This window comes from Pagrus pagrus (assembly GCF_965226575.1).
Source record: "Pagrus pagrus genome assembly, chromosome: 5".
NCBI classification, from domain to species: Eukaryota; Metazoa; Chordata; class Actinopteri; order Spariformes; family Sparidae; genus Pagrus; species Pagrus pagrus.
This window is the reverse complement of record NC_140189.1, coordinates 26,419,217-26,439,231: the sequence shown is the minus strand read 5'-3', so window position 1 is coordinate 26,439,231 and position 20,015 is coordinate 26,419,217. Positions and strand designations below refer to the sequence as shown.

General features: G+C 39.8%; 1 protein-coding gene across 1 annotated transcript in view; it reads left to right on the top strand.

The window, feature by feature from the left end:
- The first annotated feature begins 3,447 nt into the window (after positions 1–3,447).
- The window catches only part of slc16a2 (solute carrier family 16 member 2), a 31,172-nt gene continuing 14,604 nt past the window's right edge, over positions 3,448–20,015 (top strand). The window contains exons 1-2 of the mRNA XM_084352624.1: positions 3,448–4,979; positions 19,273–19,417. Coding sequence (XP_084208750.1) covers positions 4,547–4,979; positions 19,273–19,417 — 578 coding nt within the window. The 5' untranslated portion in view covers positions 3,448–4,546. The remainder of the gene's footprint in view (positions 4,980–19,272; positions 19,418–20,015) is intronic.

Here is a 20,015-nt window from a genome sequence, read left to right as displayed (position 1 = left end):
TGTTTGTTTGTGATTTTAAACCAAGTCTCTTCTACTTACATTGTTTAGGAGAATGACGCAACGCTGTTTTGCTGTGAAGCTCCAGAAATGTTTTGTGAACTACCAAACTTCACCCGACTGTCCATCAGCATGGGGGTGAGCAGATAATGACTGAATTTTCATTTTTGGGTAAATTTATCCATTAACTTTTGTTAGGGGAGGGGGGAAAAGTGCTAAATACCCATTTTTTCATAGGCTGTTAATGTTAGACAAGACAACTCAGACAAGCTTTGCTTTGATTGGATTACATGGTGATGCTATGGCAACCAAGACGGGCATCACATGTTTATATGTCTCCGGTGTTGTCTGATGAGCAACAGAATATGTCACACCTCAAATAGATTATATATTACACAATATAAAGTATACAAAGTGTGAGTGGAAACTGGGCATGTTGGCATTACTGTACTGTAGGTCTTGGTTTGTTACCGGCCGACGTGACTGCTGGAGTACACTGGATCATAATCAATATTTACAGAATATACTGCAGCACGTTTTTGGTGGTTAATATCACCTGTTCTATATGATATGAAAAGATACTTTAAATGGTTTAACTGTGTTGTGTCATTTCAGTGACTTTAGTATTAAATTTGGGGGACTTTACACTAACCATTAATTATAGCGACAAAAAAACAGTAATGTGGCACCTTAATCGGGTAAAAGGGCCACTGATTGATCATATCTCCAACCTGACCAAAACAGACTTTTGTGGTCCTCAACTGTGTGACTTACAGGCCTTTTTGACAGCAGACATTTTGACTTTGTCATAGTAGGAAAATGCATAGGTGTTACTAATAACAGCAAATTGCATTCAGCGATTAATTTTATTATTTACACATGTGCATTTCCTACTGTGGTGTGTCAAAATGTCTTCAGTGGATCTTCACATCCACTGAACTGTAACACACTAAGAATATCCTCTTGGGAATCAGCTACACTGGTCATAAAATGTTGCATAACTCCCAACCTTGCTCTTATGATCCAGAACAAACCCCTTGCACAGAGTTTTAGCTCCACTTAGTGGTGAACACTTGTTTCATCGCCTATAACATGAATCCAGAAAAACAGATGTCCTGGGAGAGTATCCCTGGGAAAAATGTAGCTGTGGTGCTTGCCTATTTGAGGTTATCTAATTGAAATGAATGGGCTGGTAATTAGGCTGAGGGGATTTGAATTAATCTTTGTGCCAAGAAAAAGGCAGAAATTATATCCAAACAAACAAGAGACTGAGAGGAATTTGAGAAATCTTCATCAGTATTTGAGATTAAAATGGCAATGTGTGATTATACAGATTTATAATGCAAAGGCTTTTTTGCTGCTCACTAACTTTAAAACTCTGTTCAAGTGTGAAATTCTCTCACTTCGATTATCTCTGCATGGAGACCGTCTCTCTAGCCTCCACTCTCTCTAAAAATAAAAATCAATCTTTTGTTTGGAAACTGCACAGTTGACCTACATGTTAAGAGACAAAACACAATTATCATCCCAGCATGATTTCAGCCAATATACTGATGTGTTTTGACCGTAGGGCAATAAGTATTTAGATGTGTTATCTGAGTAAAAGATGAAAGTGATGAAACATAACAACATTTACTTAAACACAACTTTGATATACTGTATGTGTATATGTATTTCACTTCAGTATTTCTATTTATACTTCACTACAATACAGATGTAAACATTATACTTTTTACTCCATTACATTTATATTCCAGTGACAGTTACTTTGTTTAAATAAAACGTATATAATGCTAGTTACATAAAAAAAGTAACTGGTAACTATTATTAGTTATTAAATAAATGTAGTGGAATAGAAAGTACAATATTTTCCTCCAAAATATAGTGGAGTGGAAGTACAAAATAGAACAAAAAAGAAATACTAAAAGTACCAGTATCAGTAATTGTACAATACTTGAGTAAATGTTCTTTGTTACATTCCATCACTGGTCTATTGCTACTTTAACTTTAGATCTTAATACTTATCCACCACTGCTACATATGTCAAATAAAGGTAGTGGAGTATACACAAGTAGAGTACAAGTACCATACTTTTACTTCACCTAGTATAAGTTACTTGAAATATGCAGCACTAGTTACTTAAAAAAGTAACTAGTGCTACTTAAAAAAGTAACAAGTAACTATTATTCGTTATCAAATAAGAGTAGTGGAATAGAAAGTACAATATTTGCCTCCTAAAGGTGGTGTTGTGGAGGTAAAAAGTAGCAGAAAATGAAAATACTCAAGTAGAACAGCATCAATTGTAACATTAATTGTTAATTGTACATTCCATCACTGATGTATTGCTACTTTTACTTTAGAGCTTAATACTTCTTCCACCACTGCTACAGATGTCAAATAAATGCAGTGGCTAAAACAGGCTATGGGGAATATATAGGTAGCTTTACTGTACATGGGGCAGGAAACCATTAAAAACTTGCAGCACTAATCAAAAAAGTAACTAGTTACCTAAAACAGTAACTATTATTAGTTTTCAAATAAATGTAGTGGAACAGAAAGTACAATATTTGCCTCCTAAATATAGTGGAAGTGAAAGTAAATACTCAAGTAAAGTACCAGCAGCAGTAACTTTACAGTAGTTGAGTAAATGTACTTTGAGTGAGAGTGAACACCCACATTAGGAGTGTGCAGGACCATTTAATCAGAATCAGAATCAGAATCAGAATCAGAATACTTTATTAATCCCTGGGGGGAAATTGTTTTTGTTACAGATGCTCCGTGCAAAGTAGAAGTAGAAATATAGCCTGAATGGAAACAAGAGATAAAGATATAGATAACATAGTAAAGTAGACAATAAAATAAGATAAATAAAATAGAAAAAATAAAATAAAATAGACAATCTTAACTGTTCAATGACCACTCCAAGTATTTACAAATATACAGTGCAATATAAATATATACTGTATATGGTATGGCAGATGTACATATATATACATATATAAATATAATATAGTTGCATTTTACTACAGGTAATGAAAATGTAGTTGAGTAAATGTACTTCGAGTGAATGTAGGCTACAGGAAATATAAGGTAATGTTACAGTACATGGGGAAGGAACCCAGTAAAAACACTAGTTACTTAAAAAAGTAGCAAGTGCTACTTAAAACAGTAACTAGCAGCTATTATTAGTTATGAAATAAATGTAGATGAACAGAAAGTACAACATTTGCCTCCTAAATGTAGTGGAAGTGAAAGTAAAAGAAAAAGAAATACTCCAGTGCCAGTAACTGTACAGTAGTTGAGTAAATGTACTTCAAGTGGACACCCACATTAGTAATGGGCGGGACCGTTGAAGTTCAGCGATTGTATGCTACAGGAAATGTAAGGTAACGTTACTGTAGCGTTACATGCGGCAGGAAGCTATTAAAACGTGCAGCTTTGTACTTGTCATACTTGTAACGGCTACCTAACGGACACACGGCATAGTTACCTTCTCCATGGCAACCGAACGTAAGCTTAGCTAGCTCTTCACTGTCTGGCTGAACCAACGACGCCTCTAACATACAATGAGAACAAAGGCTTTTCGACGTAAAGCGGACGGAGACGTGTTTAAACGACACCATTACGTGTCAACCTTCCTTGGTAAATACAGAGTGTACGTGCTCAACTCATAAATCTGCCTTTTCCTGACCGGACGTACGGTTGAAACAGACGCCACCGTCGACGCTACTGTATGGAGTTGTAAGTCAAGTCGGAGGAGGAAAAGTAGGCTAACGTCGGTGTCAGATGAGGCTGAGGCTGAGCGTTATTAATCATTCGGGTCTTTCCGTGACTCCGAGAAAAGACGAAGCTCAAGCTCGTCCCACAGTTTCACCGTAAGCGCTCTGAAGCGCCGCCATTGGTTCCAACCGCCCGTCCGCCGGGAAGGGGAGGCAGGAGGCGGGGGCGAGCTGTTGAATGACGGCCGTTGCTCTGTTGACACTTCAGAGCCGAGACAGCCTCTTGGAAGCACACGGGGCCTACCTATTTCACACCGTGTGAAGATATCGGATAAAAGATTGAGGACCGCCTCGCCGTTTCTTTCACCGCCGGGGGATGTTGAGCACCGTGTGCGGACGGCGTGACAGGACGGAGCGGAGTCGAGGCTGAACGGGCGCCTTCACAGGTTGATGATCCGTGTTTGGCACCGAGCAGGAGAAGGCAGCAAAAGTAAATACATCGTTTAAGTCTCCATAGGCTGCCGCTAGACACACGGGCTTACATTTAAAGGAGAAATAGGCGGTGCCTGCTATTTCCTGGAAAAATACAGACTTCCGACCAGAATGAGACATTTAACGTTTGCAGGTTTATTCGGTAAAGTTGGCGCTCAGACTTTGGCTACGAGCAGCGTGTAGGAGGCTTGTCTGTCACCAAGGCACCGTCTGCCTCGCACATTTTGACAGATAGCCAATCAAATCTGTTATTCAAATCGGTCCGCTTATGTCAGTGACCTATATCTCATGCATGTACGCCAAGAGTCCACAGTAAACTCTCCGCCAGACCACACAGCATGGGGATCAATGGTGTAGACAATCAGCCGTCCAGCGGAGTTTCCCTGACGGAGCAGCCGGCTGCAGATCCTCAGATGGAGCAAAGAGATGCTCCCCAAGAAGCAGACAAGAGCAAGGATGACCAGGCGGCTGGCAGCGAGTGTAAAATCGTGCATGAGGACAGCGACGTGCAGCTGATCGAGGCCGGGTGCAAGCCGCCCCTCTCCCCGCCGCCGGGTTCTGACTCGGAGGCGGGGGTCCAGGTGGACACGCACGGCCACCACGGAGCCGGATTCGTCCCACCCGAGGGAGGCTACGGCTGGCTGGTGGTGTTTGCAGCCACCTGGTGCAATGGGTCCATCTTCGGGATTCAAAACTCTTTCGGCATCCTGCATTTGATGCTGGTGAAGGAGCATGCAAACCCAGACGACAAGACGTCTCAGTTCAAAGTGGGTGAGTACCAGACAGTCTGCTGAGGTGAGCCTGGCAGTGAGATGGTGCAAAAGCATGAAGAGCTGTACAAGAGTTTGTCCTGGATGTGTTTTTGGTTACAATCATTGGAAAAAATTAAGAGTTGGAAATTGGATCTCCATTTGGAGGACTTGAAACTCATCATCATCATGTCACACCAGAGTAAAGGTGCACTATGTAGTTTTGGGAAATTTTAGTAACAAAAGAAAGATCTTAATCAACTGATTTTTTATTTCTATGCCTAAACAAACTAAATAAACAAACTCTATTTGTTTTCATGGATAAAGTGAACTAACAAACAGACCTTAAAGGACAACACAATTTCATACTGTTTCACTTTGTTTATATTTGGCGGACCCTGCCACCTTTCTAGCTTCAAACAGTGTTCTGGGGACCTTATTTTCCTCTGAGAACAGCTTGTTTATTCGGTTATGGAAAAAATAAACATTGTTTTATTCGTCATTTATATTGTAAATATTAAAATTATTATTTTTTATTTGAATTTCTTCTCCAGAACTACATACTGCCCCTTTTTAACATGATGTAAAAGTTACTGTATGTGTCACAGACATGTCTAAAATAGATGTGGGTCAGCTCAGAGTTCATGTGGGTTTACCCTACACTTAAAGGGCACAGTAAAGACAGTGTTACATATAGTATATGCTTCACCCATACATATCTGCAGTCTGTATACTTTTATTCTGCATTCATTCTTAACATGCCTGAGTTGAGTTGCATTTTTTTTGACAGTTCCCTCACTGATGTTCAATGATTAACAGGCATTTAACTGGCCCACTGTTTACTCCCTATCCTATCCATTCATTAACACCACGGCTGCTGCTGCAAATCCATTTTAGTGTGTCGCAGGCGGCCCTTGATAACATCTTTCCCCTGAAGGATGAAAGTTAAAGAAATGTTCTACAGACATCTGAACAGTCCGTAAACCCGAGCATACTGTACTTAAACATGTTATCCAAGAAACGTCCCTTTTACTGGACTGGAGCCAGATGTTACTTCCACGTATAGGCCACTGTGGGGTATAAAAAGCTTCAAGATGTCATGATGATTTAATTACAAGAACTGATAATAATTTATCACAATAAAGCTGCTGTTGAACACTTATTCTGGCATACATGACCAGAATGAGGCCAGTGTTTGCCGCTCTGTCACAATGCACAAGTCCGTTTAAACCATTTTATTAAGGATGAAACTTTCACTGGTGAATGTCTAAATGATTTCTCACAGTATTCCTACTGGGTGTTGCTAGCTTGACTGTGATACAGCCTAAAGCAAACAAAAAGATCGATTTTATCTCCTTTCAGGGAATGAGACAGTTCAGTCTTGTTTTATCTCGATAAATTGGTGTCTAGAGGAAGTTTGAAAACAGACTGTGAGCCAGCTGATGCTCTATTAATAGTTAATCGGAAACTGACAGTTTCTTTCCAGAAGTGTTGAGCTCAAAAGCTGAAATTAAAGTCCAATTTATTGCCAGTGAAGCATCTCTTTGGTGTGCGGAGGTTTGGTCCCTTGATGCTGTTAAAGAGTCTCTGCCTCTCGCTCTGAGGTTGTTAATCACTTTAACATCTACTGACTAAATGAGCAATTATAGCAGTTCTTTTGTTATGGATCGGCTTTCAGTTGGGTGAAACTGTGCAATGGTCTGTCCAGATTATAGTGAAAAGAAATGTCCTTGAGGAGGGGAAATCACATGCAACAGGAGGGGGTATTTTTCCTTAACTTCCTGTTAAGTTCCACAATCACCAGCAAAGGTTAAGGTCAGGATGTGGGAAGGGATTATGGCTCTAAGACTGTTCCCTGGAACAAATTCAACCCTTTCTCATCGGCATGAAAAAAAAACAGTTGCAGAGGGAGAGAAATCAAAGGCTCAGACACGATGGAGCTTGTTTGAGTTGTTTTTGTAAGCACAGGTTAATATCTTTAATGACATCTTGCATTTTCTATGTCGTATGTGAAGGAAATTGCAGTGTCTGGGGGCAGCACGTTACTTTCAGGTTTTGTGTGATAGAGACCCTGAGAACGGGTTTGGCTTTAGAACTAGATCAACAGAGCAGTTGCTATCAAGGTATTTCCATTCAGCTATCCATTTTCTTTTGGCTTGATAAGGATTTCGTCTCTAGCCGTTTCTTGGATTTGATTCCTCGTCATTCTTGTATGTGAAAGGATTAAGCTTGTGTGCCGAGTCCTGACCTTTCTCCCCCCCCAGCAACAGAACAAAACCGAGGGGAACAGCTTAACTATAATACTCACAGTTGTAAAGGCATTTTTGAACAGCTATCCAGTCTAAAACAGTCAGTAAAAGTTGAAACTTGCATGTGGGAACATCTTAAAAACATGTTTAAGTACTTCACAAGCGATAAACTACAGGACAGCGAGGAGAGGAGGTGACAAGAAAAGACTGGGATGTGATTAAATCTTGCAAAGAGATTGCGATTAGGTTTTTATATCTTGCTCAATAATTCCGGGTATTTATTAAACCCTGAGGGGTAAACAAAAGATTTTGAAATGGCTCAGAAGCATCAAGGTGGGGGATCAGAACAGCCTTTTTTAAAAGTAAAATAAGGTAATAAAAGAGAGGTGAGCTATGTGAGTTATGAGTTGCAGATGGTGTTGTTTTGCTCAATGATTTCAGCATGGCATGGTCAGAGGTTATATTCCCGCTGTGTCCGCAGCGGTAGAAAACTGCTGGTATGTCAAGGTGTGTATGGGAGTGCATTCCTTTCAATTTAAAAACACAAACTGTGGGGAATTTATAATCAGCGGGGAGTGAGTGAACCTTTGTGAGGTGATGTGTGATTGAACGTGGGCGCGCCAAATAAGGGAGAGAAGTTCAAGCTGCAGCTCTTTGTCTGCTGCAGCAGATTTTTTATAACTGCTGGGAACGTGTATGAAGGGGAGGAAGAAAGAGACTGGGTGAGTGAGTGAGTGGTTAATTTTTCATTTCACCCTGGAAAATGATTTTCATTAATACGCCACTAGTGTGAAACAGATCAAAAGGAAAGCTGTGATGAGACAAAAAGCAGAGGCCCATTCGATTAGTCTTGATATTCTTTTTCTGTTATTGAGAATTTGTGGGCCGCGTTCAAGGCATGAAGGCAACACTGATGCTGTAACTAGCCCTATTAGTAAGAGGTTAATTTAGAGCCTGACCAAGATATTGGTTGACTGATATAATCGGCCAACATTGGCCCATCACAGATGTATTGGTATCGGCGTATATGTTGTCCAATATGTGCAGACCTTGTTTTTTTTTGCATAATGCAGAAAAAGATGCTCAGTGAAGTTTACTGTTGCGGAGCACTGATGTCATTTGAACAACAAAGTTTACTGTTAAACTGTAAAATATAGTGTTTGATTCACCACATTTGAGGGATCAGTGGAAAACATTTGTGTTTTTGTATATATACTGTGTGTATAAGAATATCATATATTATGATATCAGATTTTTTTTTTCCAACATTATATATGTATTTGCATTGGTCTCAAAAATCCAGTATGGGTCACTCTCTGCTAAGTCTATAAATGTTACTCACAGCAGCATTTGGGTGTGAAGAGAGTTTTTATTAACTATTTAGGTCAGCAATAATATATAAATGACATGCACATACCACAGACTTATCGTCCCAGTGCATAACAAATCAGGCCTCTAACAACACAAGTGGGAAAATGGAAAGATGTGACGTTGAACTGTAACGATTAATCCAGTAGTTGTCGACTATCAAATAAATTATTATAACTATTTTGATAATCCATTAATTTGTTTGAGTAATTTCATTAAAGAAAAAAAAAGTCAAAATTCTCTGATTCCAGCTTCTTAAATGTGAATATTTTCTGGTTTTGTTACTCCTCTGACATTAAGTCATCTTTGGATTTGGGGAACAGTTAAACGACCAAACAACTAACTGACAGATCGTCAGATTAATCGACAATATAAGTAATTGTTAGTTTCATCCCTTATCGCCACAAATTTAACTAGGGGCGGGAATGTCTTGGCACCTCATGATTCGACTCTGATTCTGACGGTTACGATGCGATTATAATACGATCATTGATGCATCTTCATGCATCATAATTTTTTTATTTCTACACAGAACATGATTTATTTTTTCTCACGGTGTGGCAACAACATGTACAGCACAGTTCTAATGAATAATGTTGAGGATTGGCCTTTAAATTTCCGATCATTAACTTTTGTGCATGGAGACATAGTCTTTCAAGAGAGACGCGTGATGCATGTAAGAGTCATTTTTTCCCCCCTACACTTAATTTTCTGCAGTAGTTCTGAGGAGCTGATAGTGGCGGCAGTAATCTTTGAGTGTGGCGTGCTAACATGCAAGTTAAAGTAGTCAGAGATTGAGATGTGTTCAGTCTGTTTTCAAATGTGGAGTTGTGTGCTTGATCATGCCTCTCTCCTCTCTGTCTGACCTTGTTCTATGTTAATTGGCTCGGGAATCATTAGTTTAAGGGTAAAATCAATATTACTTTTAAACTTTTTTATATTGAAGCTGCAGTTGGACACTATTTAGCAGGTTTTGTCTGACTTAAAAACAATTCTATTCAGTATGATAAAAGTTGTATGGAATAAATAGTTCTTTATAACAGAGACTCAGTCGTCCCCTCTGCCTTCAGATGAACAATTAAATAAAATGCAGTTGCAGGTTTCAACACTAATTTTTTCACGTGGTCAGAATGTAATCTTCCATCATTAGATTAGGCTTACATTTCTTGAAAGCAAAGTATTAATTCAGTAAACAATCAATGATTCAAACAGAAGTCTGTGCTTTCACAAGCAAAAGTCTCCCATCATTAGCATACTGCTGCGCTCTGTGCAGTGCTGTATTGTAGTTCTGCTGCCCCAGATTTCACCAGCATCTCCAGGGTAGCTGGAAATCCCAGGTTGGCAGATCAGGGAGTACTGTGGCATTTTTGGCATTCCAGAGGGCAGGGCTAAGGGTTCAGGCTGGATCAGAGTCTCTAAAGTCTCCATACACTCTTAAGCAGGTACATGCATATGATCAGGCCCAGACATGGACTGTTTTTGTTGAATGATGGTTTAGCCTAACTTCAATAAATCAATGCTTTCCAGAAGGTGCAGTTGGAAAGGTGACAGAAAAAGAAAGAAAACTCTCCTTCGCCAGCACATTTGGGAAGTCGGTAGGCGATAAGTAGCATCATCTTTTTCACAACTAGAAGCAAGCATGGAAAATATGTTATTACGTTTTAAGAAACACAAGCTCTGAAAAATCTCACCAGCATGAGATAGAGGCCACCTATTATGTCCAATGAAGTCTGAGAGCAAGCTTAGGCAGAAAAATCGTGTTGCTATAGTCACGTGACTCACTGTTCTCTTTGCAAACATACCCAATATATATCCACACACCCCACACCATATTGCATTATTGATAGCGTCAACATAAGCTGTTTGCACAGCAGTAAATATTTGTAGCTTGAAGCATGATATGACTAGTAAACATCCGACGGAGACCACAACTCACACAGCATCCAGAGACTCCTGCTGTCCAAACACACACACCAACTGAGGCTGACTTGTTTGAAGATGCATCTCTCACATCTGTGACAGCTGGCCCCTCAAATGACTTGTCTTACACTGACAGTCATCTGCAAACTATGTTGCCTGACTTGATGTTCTGTTTGCTAATTAGCCAGTTAGGTATCTGATGCTAAACAAAGGTTTATGATACTCTTGCCATTATATAGTAGTAGTTCGTGTTGAGCTGCTTTGTTGAAAGTATGAGGAGCTCCGACAACAAAGTATTAACGTGTTTTATTTTCTTTCTTTTCTGTCCTCTTTCTCTGCACTTGCTACCATTTCCTTGATACATTAATACCTGTGCTGGGTATCTGCTAGCTACCCTCTGAGTTCGCTTCTTTCGCTTTCGTGGATTTTCTCCTGACAGAATACCTTGCTGTGTGCTCATGAAGAATAAACCGTAATTTCTTGACAGTTTCTCGATTGCTGAGGGTTTAACTAAAAAGTCAGGATTCAACCAAACCATTTGCAGGCTGCTGTTCTGGTAAACATGGCTGATAGTCTGGAAGATACCAAATACAATATCTTCAAGGAAACTGAACCAGCAGGATTACAAAAAAACTACGGATTGCCACGAAACATGGATGGGTCTCGGCCCACAACAGGCCCCATTAACTTTTGACGTGGATCTGGTATTTAGGTGTTGGTATCTATGAGTGAGTGCATTTCGATGTGGATCCTAGATCTGGTGAGCTTAAATTATGGTTAAACAGTTATGGGTGGTTTAAAACTTTAAGTTATGCAGGGCTATCAAATTTGATATTGGTTTAGGCTTGATTGAATTAAAATGGCACTGTTGAGCCTGTTTTTCTTTTCCTAATCTCTCGAGGTACATTGTAGTTATATCTTTTAGTGTCTGTTTTTCAGTTGAAATGTCCATCTAGGTCATATAACAACACACTGTCCGGCTCTAACACCTGTGAAGGACATTTAATGTGGCCAGGAGGGAGTTGGCTTCCGTACCAAGTCTTGTCTTGTACGTCAGCCAACAAGTTTTTGTAAGCCTCAGCCTTACAAAAACTTGTATGGCTATTGTTATTTTAACTGAGAGTGCCCAAGACAATTTCACACGCAATATGTTCTATTGTTTGGTTCCCCGTATCGTCCGAAAGCATTGGGACAGTGATGTGTTTTTAATTGTTTTGGCACGCTGGATTTGAAAGAAAACAATGATGACAAGGTTGAAATGCAGTTTAATTTTAGCTTTAAAGGGCTGATTCCCAAAAATTCCAAAAAATATTGTTTCTTGTTGACTTCACTGGCATCTGTCTAAGCAGATAGTTTTGATTGAATTTGTCCAGATTTGAGGATATGTGTCTCAGAGTCACCTGATAGATTGAAAGTGAATAAAATCTTTTGGTACTGCTCAAAGCATTTCAATTATTTTAAAAGGTCAGCAGCAACAAGTCTTTCCAGGAACAATGTGTTATTCAGGATAATCCACAGAGGGACTTCATTTTCTGTCCAAAAAAACTGAGGGTGAAGGAGCTGAGGGTCCTACACTGCTCACCAAAAAGGAATGTTAACACCATCAGATTGAAGCTGAAATTTGGTATTTGGACATCATTAGGGCATATACAGCAAACACAACAAAATGGTGTCACTGTCAGAACACTCTGTACCACCACAGTTATGTCAGTGCGTGTGTAAATGTCAGTTTTGTTTTGAATGGAGTGAGAGGTCCTGACGTAACATGAATGACTTGATGTCCATGCACTCGCAGCAGCATATCAACATGGAACATTAATCTAGTATATTTGGTTTGGTTTTATTCTGACATTAGCGGTCTTGGGGTATTATTTTTTACACATTATTGGTCGCATCGACTGAGATCACTTGCCAGTTAAGCATATAAACTAGGCCTATTCAACTACTATTTTAGAAGTGCCAGATCTGAAAAATAGTTGAGCACCAAGGGACCAGACTTTTACATTCCCTATGTGTTAAACGGTGCACCTTTTTTAGTTTTCAGGATTGAAAAAGAGACATTACATTGTAAGCAAATGCACATGGTATGATAACTGACAATTTTCATACTGCTTCCTTGGGAAAAAAAATGCACATAGTTCACAAAACATTGGATAACCACAAAAGTAAAAAACAGCTATCTTGTATACATACCCTATATAAGCTAAACTAAGTGCCCTCTGTTAAATGTCTTGGTAGATTAAATGCCACAGTCTCCAACAGTGTTTCCCAGCTGCAGGAAGTTTATTCCTCAGATGTACAGATGGGTCCTATACAGACTTTCAGTGTCTCTCTGGTTGTCAGACTGCATCTATCACATAAAGAGAGGAAAGCTTGTTAAGCCCCTCGACATCACCACCACCACCACTGCACACACACACACACACACACACACACATCTTTTCATTTTGCTTCAGTCTCCCTCGCTATGTCCTTTTTCTTTTGTTTGGAAGTGTTCAGACCCAATCATTTATAATGAGTACACTCCACTCAGTCCATTCAGAGACTTCCTACTTGTGCCAGGATGGGGGGCAAAGGGGGGTCTGCCAGAAAACAGAGGAAAAAGTCTAGGAGTGAGACATGTGTCTGTTGCTTTGTTCAGCCTCTGATTGTAGGTTGTACCCTGTATGTTGTATATAATAATAATAATAATAATAATAATAAATTTTATTTGTTGGCACCTTTCAAACACCCAAGGTCACTAAGGTCATTAAAGAAACTGAAAACAACAAAGAACAGATATGAAATACAATAGCACATAAAATGAATATATACAAAGAAAATACAATGTGGTTAAAAAAAAATAAATAGATAAAGTGGATAAAACGGTTGGGGGACAGGGTATTATAGGGAATAGGACAACTTAAAAAGGTGTGTTTTGAGGTGGGATTTGAAGGTGTCAATGGAGTCCAGAGTGCGTATGTGTAGTGGGAGTGAGTTCCAGAGTCTGGGTGCAGAACAGCTAAAAGCCTGAGCGCCCAGTGAGGTGAGTGAAAATGAAGGGGTGGAAAGCAGGGAGGCAGATGAGGAACGGAGTGAACGGGGTGGGATATAAGGGTGTAGCATATTAGAGAGATATGGGGGGGCCTGTTTGTGGAGAGCTTTGAATGTTAGCAGAAGGAGTTTGTAATGTATACGTTGATGGACAGGGAGCCAGTGGAGTTGCATGAGGACTGGTGTAATATGATCCGAGGACTTGGTACGGGTGATGATTCTGGCGGCGGTGTTCTGGATGGTTTGTAGACGGTGGATGACTTTCTGTGGTAGACCGGTGAGGGGGGAGTTGCAATAATCTAAGCGGGAAGTGACCAGGGCATTTATGAGGATTTCGGTGGAGTGCTGGGTAAGGGAGGGGCGGAGTCTGGAGATATTGCGGAGATGGAAAAAGGCTGTGCGTGAGATGTTATTGATGTGGGATGTGAATGAGAGGGTACTGTCCAAAATAACCAACCAAACAGCCGTCGATGAGAATACTGAGGGGGTGGGATTTGGAGAGTGATGATTTGGAGAGTGATATAGTGTGCTAAGGTTTTTTAAACCATAGCATGGAGTATACATGCTTATCATGCTTTAAAACAGTTTACCCCAGGGGCTGCAATCATATTCTCCACGTTGGTGCTGTCGATAAGCCTGTGGATGAAGGCTTGAGTGAAGTAATTTTGTTATTTACCATAACAACCTTTAATTTAAAGTAACGCTGGTACTATTCGTTAGTTAGATTAGTGCTGCCTCCAGTTATACAATTTTCTCCTTCTGAACTACTTTCTTCTTGAACCTGGATAATGGACTGATGGTGGGCGTAGTGTTCTGTCCTTTCCTCTGTCTATAGGGTTTTTCCACATTCCTCTATACTGTCTCTGTGTGGTCCTGTCTCCTTGTAATAATACTGTTTATCCAACCAGGGAAGGATCTAAAAGGAGCAAAGTGACATTCTTAGTTACAAGAGGTAGTCCTTGATTATTTTTTTTTCCTCCATCCTTGATATCAAACAGTTATAACTGTCTATGACATGGTGTTTCCAGTACTGTGACATAAATTTTCTTGGATTTTCTATTAACAGAATTTAAGTTTCTATCTTGTTTTGTCTGTACACAGTTCTTCTGTTAGGGAAACAGTGTAGAGCATGATTTACAGTAGGGTGCTCAACACTAATGATGGGTATTGCTCCACTCCAGCAATGACGTGTCACCCACCTGGAGAATTGTTCTTTTTGTCATGGTCACTGTCATATTTTGACTCTGGAGGATAGCGCCTGTTATCATGGAGATGACTGAAACCTTCGCCGAAGCATAAATAGAAAACTTAGCGTGGCTCTTTAATTTCTGTCAAGTGACACTCATCAACACCATAGATCAGGCTTACTACAGAGAAGCATCTAACACATACTCACAACTGCAGTCACACAGGAACTTTAAGGAATTTCAACCAGCTTTGTATCACTACAATTTTGGTAGTACATCTTATTGAACAGTTGAAAAATGCGGCGCAGTGTTTTGTGGTCGTTCCTACCTTTTGAAAAGGGATTACCACAGCCCTTTTTGTCTGTTTTCTCTGGTCATGTATCACCAATTTCAATAAATATTTGAGTCTTTCTTCTGCATAGACAGCCCAGTGTTCTGCAAGGGCCATCTTTCCAGCGGTGAAATCACTCTTGCAGTAACATACCAAGTGTAGGCCACATCTTGTAATACCAGAGGACCATATAGGGAAAAAGCCTATGCCAACTACAGATCGACAGAGAAGTAAGGGCCAAGGCTGGCTGACCTGATGGACTGTAAACCATTTTACAACTCAGTGGGCTCCTCAGGATGAACCGCTAAGAGACTGTGCAAGATACTGGCTGGAACAGCATACATATTTCAGTAGATGGGAAGTCCAGATGGGAGACACTCCATTGGGTGGTTGAGAAACGACTGTTACTTCCAGACAAACCAGCTGGACACGTGGTAATAGACAAGGATAAGAAAGTGCAGCTTGTGATAGAATAGGCTCTGTTTAGAGACAGTCACATTAATATATAGGAATGTGAGAAGTTGGGAAAGTACCAGTACAGACAAATGTGATCCCAGTAGCCCAGTAGCCCAGTAGTAGAAGCACACAATGCTGTGGACGTAAATTCCAAAGATTTCAGCCATAAGAGGACTGTAACCCAAACTAAACCCAAACCGATTATGTCGTTAAATTTGTGATTTATTTCAGAGTGTGCTGTGTCTTTGCGCAGGCTTGTCTTGTGGACCATCTTCAAAGAAACCTACCCCTAACGCCACTTTACTCACAGGGATCATTTAATGACTACATTTCCCATAGTGCCAAGACTGACTTCACCTCCCCCATATGTTTGCAGATGTTCTGTCATCTACACAGTAGCTTTAACTGAAGATTTTGTTGGCCAAAGTCAGTGCTAGAGAGCTGTCTTATGTTTTCCATGGTGATGCCTTTAAGCTCGTTATTTCCATCCTTGCGAGCCAAATGCTCACCCCTCAGGGCAAATATGTTGCATCTCAACATTTGCTCAATGAAACAATGAAAACAAAATGCGTAGTTTGATGACGTTGTGTAGTAGTGAGGGATCAGGGGAGTTGTTGTCTTCATTGTTAAACAACCACCATTGCTGATGAAAATCTATCTGACGTGACTCAGGCAGAAATGTTCACGGATGATGTCATGTTTTAAAGTTTTTTTTTCACAATAGCAATTCTCTGATGTATCATCTGGTGTTTCCTGTCTTTCCCTGGAGGTATATAGCAACAGGCGACCACATGAAACGCACTGTTACACCTTATTTTAGTCATGCGACTTTCCTGTTTTAAATCACTATCAAATGTCATATCAGTTTCACCCAGAGCAGGTAGTTGGTGGTGCCTGGTACCAAAAGAAAGAAAGCAACTAGCTGGTGAGCAAATTAAAGCATTTAGCAAATAAGGAAACTTGTATTTCCCCTCAGGAAATTTGAACTTTGAGACCAAAAAAGACTGAATATGTTGCAGGGTAGAGGGTAGTTTGAACCATACTGAATCCTTTAGAAGAGTGATTGTTACCTCTCTTGAACAGTGGTGCAGTACGGTGCATGGTATAATGCTAAGGTGCTTATGGGAATCCAAACCCACACTCCTTGGCTTATTAAGTATTAAGTGGATTAACCGGATCTCATGAGACTTTGATTTGTCCCTCAATAGTATATATTTTTATGTATAGTTTCTGAGGAAATGGGTCAGGAGGCATATCTTAATATGGCATTTAACCCACTTTAATGTTTCCCCTATTGTTGTATACTTTTGTAAATCTGCTTAATGCCTTAAGAGCCAAGATGAAACTTTGAACATTTTGTCAGGAAAGTTAAAAAATGGTGGGAGTTCCTGAGTTCCTCTTGTTCCATTTGGACAAATAAACTATAGGAAGGCTCGGGTGCAGTCCCACCTTTTAAACTATACAACATTGGACTTTCTAGTGTGCACTGTGTACCAGCAAGTGTATACATGCAGAGTTTTCCCTGCCTATCTAACTTAAAGGCGGGTTGCCTTTGTATTATTGGTCGCCGCCTTTGTCAAAAATAAAAAGCCCAAATTGTGACGTATTAGCAACTGCTTTGATGCGACAACATCTTACTACGTTTCGCCCAGATTTGGCGGTAAGAAGACGGTTAGGTCACCTCGAAGCCCTCGTTCTTAACCACAGGGGTTCCACTCAGGGACCATCAATAAATGTCTGTTTGGATGACACAAAAAAACAATGTTATTTTCACTACCTTTGTGATGACTTGACCATGTTTGTAGAAAAAAATTGATAAAAATTCTTGGGCTGGACCGCTGCCATGGTTATCAATGTCTAAATCAGTGGGGGTTTTTTTTGTTTTTCAAGCGGAAGTAGATGTTGCATTGGCTGCACCGACCCCTGTGGTAATTCTCACTGAAACTTCAAAGCCCCAAAATGGTATTAGGGACACCTCTTAAAAATATTATACTAAACTGGACTGATGTAGAATTATTGTTTTGATTGCTTATGTGTAATTAATGCATTCTAGATGCATTTTTGAGTAGAAAGCAATTGCTGTTCTTTCAAAAGCTTCCTTGCTAATGATCCAGTGACTCCAAATCAATACTGAATTGTATTACCACACCGGAGATAGGAAAAAATATTCAGCATTTTTATCAATAGCCTCCATGTCATGGGATTCACCTGTTGGTATTTCTTCACTGGTCACATTGGAAAGCTCATTTCTTTCATCATTCTTGTCTTTGCTTTTTCCACCGAGCTCTGTGCCCTTCTTTTAAAATAAAAAAATAGACCCAGGAGAGTGAAATTGCACAGAAGCATTGCACAATCTGCAGCTGTTTTTTGTTGTTTTTTTTGCAATGATTTCCTCACTAAAATAAATACTGTCATTTGTCTCTATCTATTTGTCTCTTTTTTTGATTATTTTATTTTTTTTGTGTGTATGGCACTCTAAAGGTGAGCACACAGTGTACGTCACTCATGCCATATTCTCCAGCCTTTGCCACCTTTTTCTCAAAATAAATCCAGGGAAAATCCAGGACATGTATGGTACAGAATGTTTAGGTCCACCTTCACAACAATCGTTGTTGTACAGCAACTCAGTTCATGTTTTTCTTTGTGAATGTGTGTCGTAAACCAGACCATCCACTTGTTTATCAGTCTGTCTGGTCTCATTCCCATTGAGCTGTTGGCCCCTGTTGTGACCCACAACCCAGACACCACGGTAGACATTAAAGCTACCTTTGCTCCCCAGGAGACTCAGCCCAGACACTTGTTTGTTTGCACTTCAGGGTACGCAGTGTCTCTGTTGGATCACTCTGGCTCGTTATGTTTTACCACTGGATGGACATTACAACACGGGCCAGAACTATCCGCTTTGATCCACTTTTTGATGTGCTTAATCACCATGAGAAATCTTATAGAGTGTGTCTGATGTACATGATGCAAGTGAAGACACAATAAAGAGTTACATAAATTTGTATAAATAGCAAATCACGAGAGAGAAATTTCCAAGGAAAAAGAGTGCATACAAAGGCTTCCAGGTTTTCAAAGCATCTTCAAATATTACTTTTATATGTGTGAGTACATGATTGAACACGTAGCGCACGGACACAGTGGTTGTGGCCTCTGATGATCACAGTTCAGTTGGCACAGTCAAAGAAATGAGGCCAAACATGATGACTTGCAGAAAAATCCTGCATAAAGGCCGAGTTGTTGCTCGGTGATGCTTGTTTAGTTTTCACAGAATGCAATATGCAATAAAAAGAATATGACATGAAATTATAAAGGAGGCAATGATGTGTTTTTTTTGTTTTCTCATCTTTCTCTTGTAAAAACAAACACAAAATCCTGTTCTCCTTTACAATTGGGACGGTATGTAGAGTACAATTGTTTGACTGTGTAACAGGCTGCTTCGAGGCAAATTCTTCAGCTCTGTATGGTGTGGGTTAACAAGTTGTAGAGGCTGATAAAAGATTGGGCATGACAAAATGAGTTATTGTTTCTGAGCAGCAAAGGGAATCCCTTTGTCTTCATTGTATTTACTGTGTGTCAGATGCATTGCAGAGAACTGTATCCTGCATATCTATTATGTTGCTTTACAGCACACAGTGCATGTTACATGAACTGTGATCCTCATGTGGTGTACAAACGGGTATAAGATAGTCTTGTATTTAGTGTAAGTGATCACTTCAACATTTAGTGTATTTGTATTTTTCTAACGATGAATTCTCTCTCCTCTCCAAGCCTGGGTCGGAGCCCTGGCCATGGGCATGATCTTCTTCTGTTCACCTGTGGTCAGCATGTTCACAGACCGCTTTGGCTGTAGGAAAACAGCTGTGGGTGGGGCGACGCTGGCTTTTATAGGGCTGCTCAGTACATCCTTTGCAAAGTAAGTATTTATTAAAGACATTACTTGTTGTTGCCCTAGTTTGTATCTCTGATGTATTACCATTACATGTTAGAGCTGTTCATACAGCTAAGCATATAAATACTCTTTTATATATATTTACTTACCAGTGTCCTGAAGCAATCCTCAGAATCTTTGAAGTCTTCTTTTAATCATCTGGGGGAAAAAAACCCCACTTCTCAAGTTGAGACTGTATTTATTTAGGTCCACAAGCGAGAATCGTATATCGCATGTCTTATGTCCAAACATAGCTAAAAATTACATTTTAAAATTTTTGTTCACATTATATAAATCAAGCAGAGACATGCACCTTATTTGGCAACTTGGCCATGTTCCACATTACACCATTTGTGACCACGGATGATATTAGCCTGTTGGAGAAGCTAACACTATCAGTAGCTGAACAGAGGCAGAGATAACATAAGGAACAAGATACAATCATGAAGACAGGAAGTCAGAAATCTGATATGAGCAGCAAGTTTTTGCTGCACTTATAGTACAAAGTAGGAAATAGTGCAGATATAAAGATTACAGAAATAATATACAAACAAGGCATCAGTAAACAGATATCCGACATGAA